The sequence below is a fragment of the Salvelinus alpinus genome, chromosome 9 (assembly GCF_045679555.1).
Source record: "Salvelinus alpinus chromosome 9, SLU_Salpinus.1, whole genome shotgun sequence".
Lineage (NCBI taxonomy): Eukaryota > Metazoa > Chordata > Actinopteri > Salmoniformes > Salmonidae > Salvelinus > Salvelinus alpinus.
In genome coordinates, this window is record NC_092094.1 from 75,356,423 (window position 1) to 75,370,036 (window position 13,614).

The 13,614-nt window shown below is 48.5% G+C and overlaps 1 protein-coding gene across 1 annotated transcript in view; it reads left to right on the forward strand.

Moving 5' to 3' along the window:
• The window catches only part of LOC139530631 (protein ELYS-like), a 27,743-nt gene extending 15,173 nt beyond the window's left edge, over nt 1–12,570 (forward strand). Inside the window, exons 20-36 of the mRNA XM_071327208.1 lie at nt 205–348; nt 1,000–1,190; nt 1,296–1,440; nt 2,772–2,903; nt 3,153–3,300; nt 3,593–3,743; nt 3,891–3,998; nt 4,200–4,359; nt 4,637–4,843; nt 5,179–5,965; nt 6,572–6,677; nt 6,761–6,876; nt 7,126–7,361; nt 7,514–9,569; nt 9,757–9,854; nt 10,160–10,239; nt 10,408–12,570. Coding sequence (XP_071183309.1) covers nt 205–348; nt 1,000–1,190; nt 1,296–1,440; nt 2,772–2,903; nt 3,153–3,300; nt 3,593–3,743; nt 3,891–3,998; nt 4,200–4,359; nt 4,637–4,843; nt 5,179–5,965; nt 6,572–6,677; nt 6,761–6,876; nt 7,126–7,361; nt 7,514–9,569; nt 9,757–9,854; nt 10,160–10,239; nt 10,408–10,600 — 5,058 coding nt within the window. The 3' untranslated portion in view covers nt 10,601–12,570. The remainder of the gene's footprint in view (nt 1–204; nt 349–999; nt 1,191–1,295; nt 1,441–2,771; nt 2,904–3,152; nt 3,301–3,592; nt 3,744–3,890; nt 3,999–4,199; nt 4,360–4,636; nt 4,844–5,178; nt 5,966–6,571; nt 6,678–6,760; nt 6,877–7,125; nt 7,362–7,513; nt 9,570–9,756; nt 9,855–10,159; nt 10,240–10,407) is intronic.
• The last annotated feature ends 1,044 nt before the right edge of the window (nt 12,571–13,614 follow it).

The window sequence follows — 13,614 nt, forward strand, 5'->3', positions numbered from 1 at the left end:
TGATCTACTCTGTTTCCCACCGTCCATCTTATTTGACCACATATTCATATCCGGGAGTTGGTTTAATTTGATTTGTCCAGTCCTTACACTCCTAACCCACATTCTAGCACCTGGACTAGAATGTCCAGGTGCCAGAATCACCACACTGAATAGTGATACACAACATCCCCCTTCTGTGTGTTTGAGCCTTAACCCCTCCCCCAGGTGATCTACCTGCTGCTGGATGTGATGTACTTCTCTAACAAGAGCGGGGCGTCTGTGGAGTCCTTCCCCAATGCCTTCGCAATCCCCATCGGCCTGGTCAAGCTGGTGCAGGGCCTCTGGCTGCTGGACCACCACGACCACCAGGTACACACACACACACACACACACAACAATTGTTGAGCATTGTCATACACTCCCATGTGGAGTTTGTCATGTACACAGAGTAAACCAAACATTAGGAACACCTTCCGAATATTGAGTTGGGCTCTCCTCCCTCCCCTTTTTGCCCTCAGAACAGCCTCAATTTGTCAGGGCAAGATGTCGAAAGCGTTCCACAGGGATGCTGGCTTATGTTGACTCCAAAACCTCCCACAGTTGTGTCAAGTTGGCTGGATGTCCTTTGGGTGGTGGACCATTATTGATACACACAGGGAAACTGTTGAGCGTGGAAAACCCAGCAGCGCTGCAGGACTTAAAACAAACCGGTGTGCCTGGCACCTACTACCCGTCTTCTGTCTTGCCCATTCATCCTCTGAATGGCACACATACACAATCCATCTCAAGGCTTAAAAATCCTTCTTTAACCTGTCTCCTCCCCTTCATCTAGTCTGATTTGAAGCGGATTTAATCAGGGAGATAAATAAGGAATCATGTCTTTCACCTGGTCAGTATATGTCATGGAAAGGGCAGGTTGTCTTAATGTTTTGTACCCTCAGCGTATACTGTTATATTTTCTAGAATGATTAGTTGGTAGTGCTAAAACAGTCGTCCATTTGTCCCCTTTGACCCTTCCAGAACTCCCTGGAGCTTCTGCTGCACCCGGCCACCTCCCCGTCCCTGTGGGTTTGGCAGCACGGCCGCGTCCTGCAGGCTCTAATGTGCCAGGGGCAACACGGAGTCGCCCTACGCTACCTCCACGTCATGAAGCCCCCTCTCTCCTCCACTGCTCAGGCCCAACTCTGCCTCTCCGTGTTGCTACACAACAGGTAGGGGTGTGTTTCCTGGCATCCTTGCCAACAGTGACTGCGTTGTGAGTTTTGATAACATAAACGTGTGTGTGTGATCTCTCCTCCTCCCCTCCATGTGTGTAGGTGTCTGGTGGAGGCGTTGGCCTTGCTGAGGCAGCACTCCAACCGTCTGAACGCGGAGGAGTTGTTACGGTTCCTCTACGAGACCTGTCAGGAGCTGGGTCTCATGAAGGAGCTGCTCAAACTGCCCCTGGGCCTCGCTGAACAGGTACGATGCCATGTTCCCCTGGGTTTCCTTTCTGACAGGGTGACTGAAACCAGGAAGCTAAATTATACTGAACAAAAAATGTAAATACAACAATTTCAAAGATTTTACTGAGTTACAGTTCATGTAAAGAAATCAGTGAATTTAAATAAATTCATTAGGCCTTAATCTATGGATTTCACATGACTGGGATTACAGATATGAATTGTCGGTCACAGATACCTTAAAAAAAAAAAGGTGGGTGCGGGAATCAGAAAACCAGTCAGTATCTGGTGTGACCACCATTTGCCTCATGCAGTGTGACACATCTCCTTCACGTTAAGTTGTTCAGGCTATTGATTGTGGCCTGTGGAGTGTTGTCTCACTCCTCTTCAATGGCTGTGCGAAATTGCTGGATATTGGCGGGAACTGGAACATGCTGTCGATCCAGAGCATCCCACACATGCTCAATGGGTGACATGTCTGGTGAGTATGCAGGCCATGGAAGAACTGGGACATTTTCAGCTTCCAGGAATTATGTACAGATCCTTGCGACATGGGGCTGTGCATTATTACGCTGAAACATGAGGTGATGGTGGCGAATGAGTGGCATGACAATGGGCCTCAAGATCAATTGTGTTCATTGTCAGTAGCTTATGACTGCCCATACCATAACCCCACCTCCACCATGGGGCACTCTGTTTACAACGTTGACATCAGCAAACCGCTCGCCCACACAACGCCATACACATGGTCTGCTGTTGTAAGGCCGGGTTGGACGTGCTGCCAAATTTTCTGAAACGACGTTGGAGGCAGCTTATGGTACAGAAATTAACATTACATTTTCTGGCAACAGCTCTGGTGGACATGCCTCGAGTCAGCATGCCAATTGCATGCTCCCTAAAAACTTCAGACATCTTTGGCATTGTGTTGTTTGACAAAAGCACGCATTTTAGAGTGGGCTTTTATTGTCCCCAGCACAAGGTGCACCTGTGTAATAATCATGTTTAGTCAGCTTCTTGATATGCCACACCTGTCAGGTGGATGGATTATATTTCATTTCAGCTCATGAAACAGGGAACCAACACTTTTACATGTTGCATTTATATTTTTGTTCAGTGTATATTTCCTAAATATATAATGCAATATATTATGCCATTTAGTGGACGCTTGTATCCAAAGTGACTTACAACAGTGAGTGCATACATTTTGGTATTGGTGGCCTCGGTGCGAATCAAACCCAGAACCCTGGCGTTGCTCGCGGAATGCTCATCATAAAAAAAAAAAAAGACAGTTATTGTGTTTAGACGTTGTGCCTATCCCGTCCTTGTGTGTGTGTGTGTGTGTGTGTGTAGGAGTGCTTGGAGAGGTTCCTACAGGTTACAGGAGGTCTCCAGAACAGGGAGCTTCTGATGGTGCACTACCTGCAGCAGGCCAACTACATCCCCGCCCTGCAGCTCAACCACACCCTCAAGATGAACATGGTGGTACGTACACATTTACATTTGAATAAACTTCAAGTAAGTCAAACTCATTAATACACTTCATCATGCTCAAATATACAACTAGAAATGCTGTAAAAAGTTGGAATGAGAAGAATACAAGTGTTAGAAATAAGTAAATCAAGTAACACCAACATGGGTTACGGTCGTGTTGAGACGACAGTTGCGTTATTGTGCGGTGTTTCTGTATGTTTCCATAAATGTTTCCATTCCGTTCATATATCGGTTCTCCAGAATGAGAGGGATCCCAAGTTGAAGGAGAGAACCCACACGAGGAACTCTATCCTGGACCAGTACGGGAAAGTTCTCCCTCGGGTCCAGAGGAAGCTGGCCACTGAGAGGTCTAAGCCGTACCACCACCCCGCCACCATCCTCCGAGAGGGTACGGGATCTCACCCAACTTCTAGCTTCTCATTAACTACTCTGTACACACACTTTCAGTGTTCAACAGACTAGAATACGCTTGACTTGGATGTTGGTGGTACTTCTGTTCGGATTCAACCATCAAGTGAATTGGATTGGAGCAAGTGTGTTTGTGTCACAGCCTTCTATTCTGTGGAACGAACTATGACCTTCAGCCTCTGTTTTGGATGCGTTGATTCCTTTTGTATAAAACGGATGTGTTGTGTATGTTTTTCCGTGACCCTTGACTTCCTCGTGTGTTCTTCCTACAGTGTCGCGACCACAGCCGCTGTCGACCATCGCCAAGCGGTCGGCCAATGAGAGCGTGTTGACCAGAGCAGCGTTCATCAACAATGTCCTGTCGAAGATCGAGGAGGTGTGGGTGGGAGGGAACCCCACGCCCCAGTCCTCCCCATTCAAGAGGTGAGACCGCTCGTTCCTGTCCCAAACCCACCCGTATCCTTTAGTTTGGCTCTAAGATGTGAATGGGAAGTGGTAGAGATGGGGTTTTCCATCACTAGTTTTGTATCTCTGTTCATTGAATGGTTGTCCACTCTCCACACCACCCAGCCCCAGTACAGCAGAGGTACTGTGTCCCAGTCCCCTGTTCCCCTCCCGGGATCTGTCCGAGGCCTTCGTGGGCATGCCCATCACCATGACCTCCAAGAGGAAGTCCAGGTACGACACGGGGCCAACCCCCAAACTTGACATTTTTGCGTCTAATAAATAATATATTGATGTGGGTGGAAGTTCTCGTTATGTATATGTTTCTCAAGTGTGTGCTTGTATGGAAGATGCTCTATTGTATAGAGGGCTTTGACGTGATGGTTCTGATACATCTGACATGCTTTCTTAATAACTTCCTCTTCCTGCCCCCAGGCTGCTAGAACTGGTGGTGCACCCCTCCTCTCAGACCACTTCCCCGGAGGGCTCATGGTCACTGCTGACGCCCCCCAGGTCGGCCACCTCCTGGAACCCCCCAAAAAGCATCAACAAGGCCCCAGAGCTTAGTCTGCTGCAGACCCCACAGGTGGTCAAGGTGAGACACCGACCAAGGGGAAGGGCGTCGACCGTCCCCGTTGTCACACGGGCTCTCACATCCATTCCAAGGCACTGTTGAGGCTCACTGGCACGGGGGTGACCCCTAGTCTTATAGGATTTTCAAGCTAGGTTGGAAATTAACTCCAACTAGTCTGGGATACCACTGTGCCTGAGACATGAGCCTGCCTGCTGCAGCCGGATACCACGTTTCCTCCATTTTGAACGAATTTGTTTGTTTGAACGCCACTGTCTGCATGGTTATTCTCTTTCCGTAGCGAGCGCGAGCGCTGGCAGCATCCGGCCCCGTGTTCTCGGCCTTCACCCCCCAATCCATCCTGAGGAGCAGCTTGCGCCCCATGGCCACCCCCACTGCCTCCCCTGGGCGCTCTGTCACCCCCCCGCCACGCCCCAAGGAGAGCCGCATCACCTTCATCAAGGAGACGGCCATGCCAGAGAAAGGCCCCCTCCGCTGGAGCAATGGGGTAAGACACCCGGACCACTGGGCCTCATTTAGCAACATTTATTTTTTATGATTTAACCTTTATTTAACTAGGCAAGTCGGTTAAGAACAAATTCTTATTTACAATGGCAGCCTAGTAACAGTGGGTTAACTGCCTTGTTCAGGGGCGGAATGACAGATTTTTAACTTGTCAGCTCGGGGATTCGATCTAGCAACCTTTCGGTTACCGGCCCAACACTCTAACCACTAGGCTACCTGCCGGCCCCTAGAATTTTGAGATTTCTTCTTGTAAACAAACATGGACCGTTCAGATACTTATCCCTTGTGTGTGTTAATGAGTTCTGTTATTTTGTACAGATCGCAACAGAGAATGAAATTAGTTTGCTGACCAGAGGCTCCCCACTGCCCAAGGCTGGACTGATGGCCTGGACATCACACACTGCAGTTGCTGCTGATGAGGATGATGATGAAGAGTTAGAGGAGGATGAGGTGAAGGTGACACATGTGAAGTTCCAGCCACCACCGGTCTGCGAGCCCTCACCAGAGAAAGGAGAGTCTGAGAGCGGCTCCTCTGGCCAAGAGGTCGTTGTGGTAACCACGTTGCCAGGACGACTCAGCCTGGGCCTGGAAACGAGCCAGGCCTCTGTCCTATCAATAGACACCACCCTTGAGTTCCATGATGCACCTCTCCCTGAAGACCTGGAGAGGGAGGAGGCGCTTAAACAGCCAGCCAATGAAGTCGTAGACGAAGAGGAAGTGGTGGTTAACCTCAAAACTCCAGCAGTACCAGAAGTCCAGCCCGCAACAGCCAATGAGCCAACTCTCCTCCAGTCTGTGGAGGAAGGGCAGGAAGTAAAGGAAGAGCCAGTCAACAGCCAAGAGGAAGTGGCTGTAGATCAGGAGTCAGACCAGGAAGTAGAGGAGATGGAGGTCAACCCAAAACAAGAAGAGGCTAAACAGGATGAGGAAATTGTAGTGGAACCAAGGCTCACACAGGAAGTAGTACTGACTCCTGACACGGAAGTGTTTGAGGAACTGAACCTTGACCAGAAGCCAGAGGTGGCGATGGTGGTAGAGGAGACTCAAGAGGATGAATCACAACCCACTGCACCAATTGAACCAGTGGAAGCCATGGAACATGCTGGTGAGGGTTCCCCTTGTGAGGACTCCGCTAGGAATAATTTATAGCTGCTCCAGCGGCCAAATTAAAAAACATTGCATTCATGTCCTGCTTGGTTTCAGCTCTGTGAATAAATATATATATATATATATATATATATATATATATACACACAGTGTGTTAAATTCTTCTTCTCTTGGGAGTAGTCTTGAGTCAAAGGGAACACCCAAATTGAGCGTGCGTCCAGCACAAGGTTGAGGTTTTCAATTGAAGGGATGGGTTAAAATGACCCAAGACGATCAAAAACGTTAAATGGTTTTAGGGAGTGTTGCACAGTTTAGAGCTTCCAACACAGTACAAGCCAAGGGCGCAACCATTTCAAGTGATTTTTACTTTGATAATGTGCAAAGGGCCTGTGAGTGGAGCTCAGTGCAGGGAACTCTGATATAACCACAGTGGGAAAAGCTGACGGAGCTAAACCTAACAGCATATGATATGACGCTTAGACGAGTTTTACACAGAGAAGACTGATCTCGATGCAGTTGATTTTTAACCTATGCATAATGATGATGACCTTGTTGAACCCCTCTCTTGTGCCTTTTTCCCTCCCTCTCGCGCTACCTCTTGTAGAACTGGACGAGTTTGTAGAGTGCCATCTATTTGGCAGTGACCTGTCTACACCCCTGACCCACTCGTGCATCCATGAGACTTCTGACAACTGGACCTCCTTCAACAGGTGAAAGCGCATCCCAACAACAGCATTGGGTGTGTATGTGTTTACAACTATTCATTGATATTAAACCTCTCCCCCCTGTGCAGTGAACTGGTGTGTGGCGGGGTAGAGGAGGAGGAGCCTGCCCTTATAGCCGGCCCCCCGGCCCTCACCACCCAGAAGTCTGTAGCCTCGTCAGACACCACCGGCACCGACTCCCACTGTGAGTGACCTCTTGCTTGTGACCTTTACCCCTTGACCCTAGGTCATGCGATCAGAGATCTAACGCAGGCCAACTGAACAAGCTACAATCACAAAGGATTATGTGTTCTGATTGGCCGGCAGCGGAGGTGGCACCTCTCGGGCCAATACCGACCAATAATGGTGTGGAATGTTCAGAATAGCTTGTTACTTTTTGTTGTCCTGTATCAGTGACTCTGTAATTGATGGATCTCTTCCCTCCTCCCTGTAGCTGTGGTGAGCCTGAACGACAGTGAGGAACTCTCTAGTGCTGCGTCGGAGGATGAAGAGTCGTCGTCGTCAGACGCCCCTGCTGAGGACTCTGGCAGTGAGGTGGAGATCATCGAGGAGGTGCAGGGGAACGGGAGGCAGCGAGCCCCCCTGGCCCTACAGCCCCAGTTCTTGTCTGACCTATCGGAGCAGGACGCAGCCGTGCTCTCATTGGTCACCCCAGAGGCAGACCTAAAAGTAAAGCGGTCTTATGAAATTCTAACTCATGCATATAAGCGGTGTGTAGACCTAAATACTGTGGGTGACTGTTCTCTCTTGTTTTGTGGTTGTTAACCTAGATTGTGCTCTATAAAAGTTCTCATGCGTCTCTCTGTGTGTTTCCCCTACAGATGGTGGAGGATGACATGGACGGGGAGGTGGTGATGATCAGGCTGGGGGCAGCAGGAGACGAGGGGGTCTGCTACACGGAGCTGAAGCCCTCCACCACCCTGCTGGTTCCTCTGGAGCTGCTGGAGGCAGACGGAGTCCGCCTGGCGCTAACCGAGGTGGGGGAAGGCAGTGAGCCAGAGGTACCCCTCTCTGAAGCCCACAGCAGCTTCTCTCTTATGCTGGAGGCTGAGGATGGGAATGCAGGCCCTGTACCACTGGAGGTACCACTAGAACCCACTGAGCATCTGACTGCTGCTGACCCGGAGGTCATCTGCCTGGGCACAGACGACCAGGACATCCCCCTTGCTGAGGCTGATCCCCAGGAGGAACAGGGGGCTGAGATAGACATCCTGAAGGGGATGGACACCTTGGAGGCAAACTTTAATAGCTGGACGGAGGCAGAGACTGATGGACCTGAGGCTTTGTCGGAGGAGAATGTTCCTCAAGTCACAGACGTCCTGCCTGAATCCTTTGAGGTGGTGGCTGAAGATGAACTGACCGGGACTGAACCAACCAGATCAGCTGAAGATGATGTTGACGTAGACAATGTAGAAGAGCCAGATGAGATCCCTGCTGAACCAACCGAAGCAGAAGAGCCTTCACCAGTCCTGGTTGAGAACGAGCAGCCCAGCAGAGCGAGGAAGGGAACAGATGAAGTGACCATGGAAGAGGAGACTGTCCCGTGTGCTCAGAGTCAAGAGGAGGAGATGAAGGCTGATGTCGTTGAGCTGGATGCTGAGAAAGAGATGGAGGAGCCTGTCGCTGTCCCTGCAGACCAGCCTCTGCCTCAGGTAGAAAGCAAAGGACCCATCCAGTCAGACAACCATGAACCTGCCCAGGGAGAAGCCATAAGCGTTGTGGCTACCCCTCAAACCGCAAAGCTCTCTACAGCAAGTGAGGAGGAGAGGGAGCCCATCAAGCCTCGCAACATCCAGTCTGTGTCTGAAACCTTCGAGGTCAGGAAAGCCCCGACGCGCAGGGCTACCATGCAGAGGAAGACGGTGAAGTTCACCTCAGTGGAGCCAGAGAGACCTGGGTCAGAGGGTGACGAGAGGCTGGCAGGACAGACTGAGATGGAGACGGACTCTCAGGTCCCGGCCACACCCAGACGGATCACCAGGAGTTGCCGTCACGGCCAGGACTCCAGAGTTCCCGTCACCCCTCGACGGAGCGCTCGGAAAACCGAAAGCCAGCCAGAACCCGAGCCTCGGAGAGAGGAGGAGAGGAAAGGAGAGGAAGAGGTCTCAGTCCTCATCACAGAGGCTGCTATGGTCAACTCCAAGCCCACCCGGGCCAAACGGCGCACCCAACAGAAGGCCACTCCGAGGACGGGAACCCGGCGGACTAGGAACACCCAGGTGGAGGGCGAAGAGGAACCAACAGCCATGGATGAAACAGCCAGCAAGGGGTCAGCGCTGTCGGTTACACGCAGTGCTAGGAAGAGCCGAACTGGAACCAAGACCCCAGCCACCCAGACTCAGCCAGCGGTCCCTGAGGAAGAGAAGCAAAACGATGAAGAGGACAAAAAGCAGACCAGCAGTCCAGGCAGGGTGACCCGCAAGTCGACCCGAAGGGGTGTGACCCTCGCCCTCTTCACCAAGGAAGAGGAAGTTTTCACCGTGGACCCTCCCCGCAGCCTTAGGAAGACGAGGGGCGAAGGCACCGCTGAGAAGACAAAAGATGCCCCTGTGTCGTTCTGTCGACCAACCAGGAGCCGCCTGTGGAACCACCAGGAGGAGGACCTGCCCCTGTTGGAGACGCCCCTGGAGGTGGACTCCGGAACACCTGTGGCCGACGCCCTCATCAAGAGACTCCACGACGAGGAGGCCAAACGGGAAGTGGGTGAGACCTTGGTCGTCACGGAGATGGTGCGAGCCAATAGAAGAGGTATCAAGTCGCAGGGTCAGCGGGCGCCCTCTCCACCCCCGATTGTGGAGATGATGGTGTCTGAGGCCGACCAGGGAAGCCCTGTCAGGGACTCATTCATCTACTCACCACCTCGGAGGAGAACTAGAGGTTAGGAGCTCCACGTCTTCACCACAATCAAATCACACGAATGTATTTTATAAAGCGCTTTTTACATCAGCAGTTGTCGCAAAGCGCATTACAGTAACTGGGCCTGGACCACAACGTCAAACTTTGTAGAGGAATATTTATGTTTTGGCTGTCTCTTACGTTTGGCATGACCTTCTGTCTGTGACAGGTAGGATAGCAGAGTCGCCCGGTCAGAATGACGTGTCTGCGCCACCCATTACCCGTACCAGGCGACCGGAAGCCCGCACAGCACGCCCTGCTAACGAGGTCAGTTGGTCACATCCTTTAGACTGAAACTAACCGTTAGACAAGACACAGGACTGGCCGTGTTTCATTTTCCTCCACAGCCTCCATGGTGGTGATGACGGTGGCTCCGCCTATCCCTCCAATACGATTAGTGGTGCCTTTGCCATATTTTGCTCAACTATCCCGTCCTCTCAGAGCTGTGAACACAGAAGGAGCTAGGGGTTGAAATGGACCTGGGACGTGGTCTTTAGGTACATGTCAGGTTGCTGTTGGTCAAAGTCATATTCAAGCTTGGTCTCTGCTGTGTGTATCTTCCTGTTGCTCAGGACAAGAACTCGTCAGGAGAGGATGTGGAGATCGAGATGGCGGCTGCTAAAACCAGAACAACCAAGAGACGAACAACCAAGTAAGTCCTCTTGACATACAGCCCTCTGTGTTTTCTCTCGATTTCTTCCCCTATCTGTCCTCAGAATAGCACACCATCTGCAATGTGAATGCTCCTACCCCACTCCCTCGGCTGTGTTTATTCCAGAAGTGACAACAAGATGACTGTTTCTCCCTAACTCTCCATCAGGCCCAAAGCAGCCCCGGCGTCCCCTACCCCAGCCAAGGTGGCTCTGATCTCTCCCATGCCCAGCCCGGCCGAGCGTGCCACGAGGAGGAGGAGGGTGGTGGCGGAGAACAAAGCCCCCCGGATGAACCTCCGACGTAAACGAGTGCTGGAGGCCATCTTCCCCAAACCAGTCACCCGCCGGAAGAAGCTATGATCGGATGCCATTTTCACCCTGAACAAAACTACAGCATCAACTTGGGAGTCTTCCAGACTCGGTCAGAACTCATGGGGGGTGCGTCTTCATCTCCTTTCCTTCATCTGAACTGCTCTGAAAAATAGGATGGGGGGGGGGGGGGTGGTATGGTGCCTACTGGGTATTTCCAATACATGTCAATGCAGATGAAGGAAAGGAGACGGAGAGGAATCCACTTTAGACTATAGAGATGCACCCGTGGACTGGACTCGTATCTTTCCTTGAAGCTTTTACCTCTACTCCTAGGAGGCGATTTTATTCTCCTCCTTTCTTTTAAGAACTTTTGCAGCCTGCTGTTTTATATTTAAGAAGACAAACAAACCAGTGGAGAACATTTTTTTAAATGAATAATCAGATTTAATTTGGGAGATTGATATAATAATTTTATATAAATTATTGTAATGTTTACAGGGAGGAAGACCGGTATTTGAACAACAAAAAAATAGTCTTTTTTTTCTGGAGAATTCGTACATTTATATTAATTGATGGCTATGGTAATGGTCTCTTTTGCTATGTTATGAATAAAGTTTAATACTTGTGAATGATCTGTTGATTTTATTTGTAGTGCAGAGCCGGCCCTAGCCACTAAGAGAACGCTTAGGGCCCCGCGGCCGCTAGGGGGCCCCGACCCCAATTTTATTGATAGGGGTCTCAACTTAGTGTTAAGAGTTACAATAGAACAATACACAAGGTGTAATTTCGAAATGTGGTTGTCCAACATTTTTTCTCTGTCACTCAATTAGCCCATGTCACCTACATTTGTTTAGATTGTTAAATTAGTCCAGCAATCTAAACTTGTAGTAATCATGGTTGAATTACTGATCGGACACACAGGGAACGTGCCCAGGGGGCCCCCCATGGATTTCGTTAGTCACTTTCACTCAGAAGTCATTATAATGGCATAAGAGCGTTTGTTAAATGACTGACTAAAATGTAAATCATACAGGGCAAAATGTGTACAATTGCAGGAAGGTAACCAGCTTGGGCCGGTTCTGTTGTAGCTTTTCAATTTTTCAATAATGTTTGTCTCATAATCATATTGCCGATGTCAGCCTTAAAAGACAATTTTGTAAAGTTAATTTGCTGTTTTTTTTTTAGATCATTTCACACTAATTTGGTTTGTTTGGGGTTATTTTCCTATAATGTACTGTATCACTAACATGTACATAACCTGCACAGTGAATCAATCCACTGGGGGTGATGAGGCTTGTTTGCTTTTAAGGTCATTTGACCAGCCGAACGCAATTTTCAGATGAATGTAGAATGTCTTCAGTGACTGACAATATGGTAAAAGCGGAAGTATTTCATTAAAGGTGGGCTGAACTTAACTGATTTTTCGCCTCTGTTTCAATCGTCCTCATTAGGAAATGCAACTGAACGAGATTTGGGTCTTTGAGGCATGCTTTGATGTGCGTGTCTCTTGAGTGTGGTCACATGTGGGAAGCGTTTGTGCATGGACTCTGAAAAAACATGACACATTGAACTTGAAACCGTGTAACCTGTTTTTTTTAGTGTTTTTTTTTAACTAGCTTAGAATTGATTTCGCCAATTAGCTTCAGCGGGCCGGTGTACAACCATGGTTTGACTTTGGATAGCCTATCTGTGGGGCTAGTTGGGGACGTCAATATATTACACAATGTAAATGGAACTATTTTCATGTTGCACACTTAGTTTTCTCAAATGCTTTAAATTTTTATATGAATTACTACAATTTATAGTTGATTTAGGTTATTTCATTGAAATTTGGATCTATGGAAATGTTTAATTAGTGTCCCATGTACACTAATTTAGTGCTGGTCCCTAACTAGCGCCATCGGGTCAGTGTGCTGAACATTACAATCGTGTTGCATGCAGCTGCGTTCTGAATTGATGATTACCTTGGTGCTGTGGCTATGTGGGCAGTATTTAAATAAACCATCCCAAAGAATGTATGTACCGTTCATTCCGTGACTTTTTCTCCTAATCTCGCAAATCTCTGTTTAGGATTTACTTTGACCAACATTTATCGTATTTACACTTTAGTACATTTTGACTAGAATAAATATTTCTGACTCATCGATGCCACATAGGCAGTTTTCAACTAGAGAATTCGTTTTTTTTCTTTTTCAGTTGCTCTTTAAGACGAGTTCATGTCTGTCCAATGTTCTGCTATTGCCAGTAAGCAGCAAGTACTAAAACTGGATCCTGGATGGCTAGAAACCTTGTGTACATCTAGTAGTCGGACACAAGTATTTGAATTGTCACACCAACCAGGTTTCCATCCAACCTTTTTATGCGAGTAAAGTACATGTTGGATAAAAATGTCATGACAGGCCTTGATGTAAAAAGAACATTTGTCGGTAAACTTTCCAAATGTGGAGAAAACAATACGCTAGACCAAGGTGGGATCTTTTTGTGTCATTAAAATGTATTATGCGAGAAATGTCTGAAGTGCTTTAATGTGCAAATATTGATTATAATAACCACACCAAATTAAACGGAGTCACGCACGCGATAACGTGTGGTCCAACTACAACTCGTCGGGAAAGCTTGCTGTTTATTAGGATACTAATGAAATAAACGCAAAACTTAATAGGATGGTAAAAGGGCAAGGTGATGAGCTTGATGCTCCTTTCCAAAAAATATCGAGGTTCTTATTCTGGTGACGTGAAGATTGACGCTTGGCTGTCGTTTGAAAAATATACTTGCTCTTTTGTCCATAATCTCGTGTAGGGTATATATACTTGTATTTATTTTTCGGTACATGGGAATTTAACAGCAAAGGGTATTTTTATGTGCACTGCGTCATCACGCACATCGACCACAAGTCAATTTCATATAAACTTCTCTGGTGAGCAAATGCGCATGTTGATTTTATGCAGATTTTTGAATATTCGCCTGAAAATCTGTCACCAATTGGATGGAGACCTAGCTACTGACTCATGAATAATTAAGATCAAGGTCAGGTCGAGCTAAAGGTTTTACATGAGAGTAAA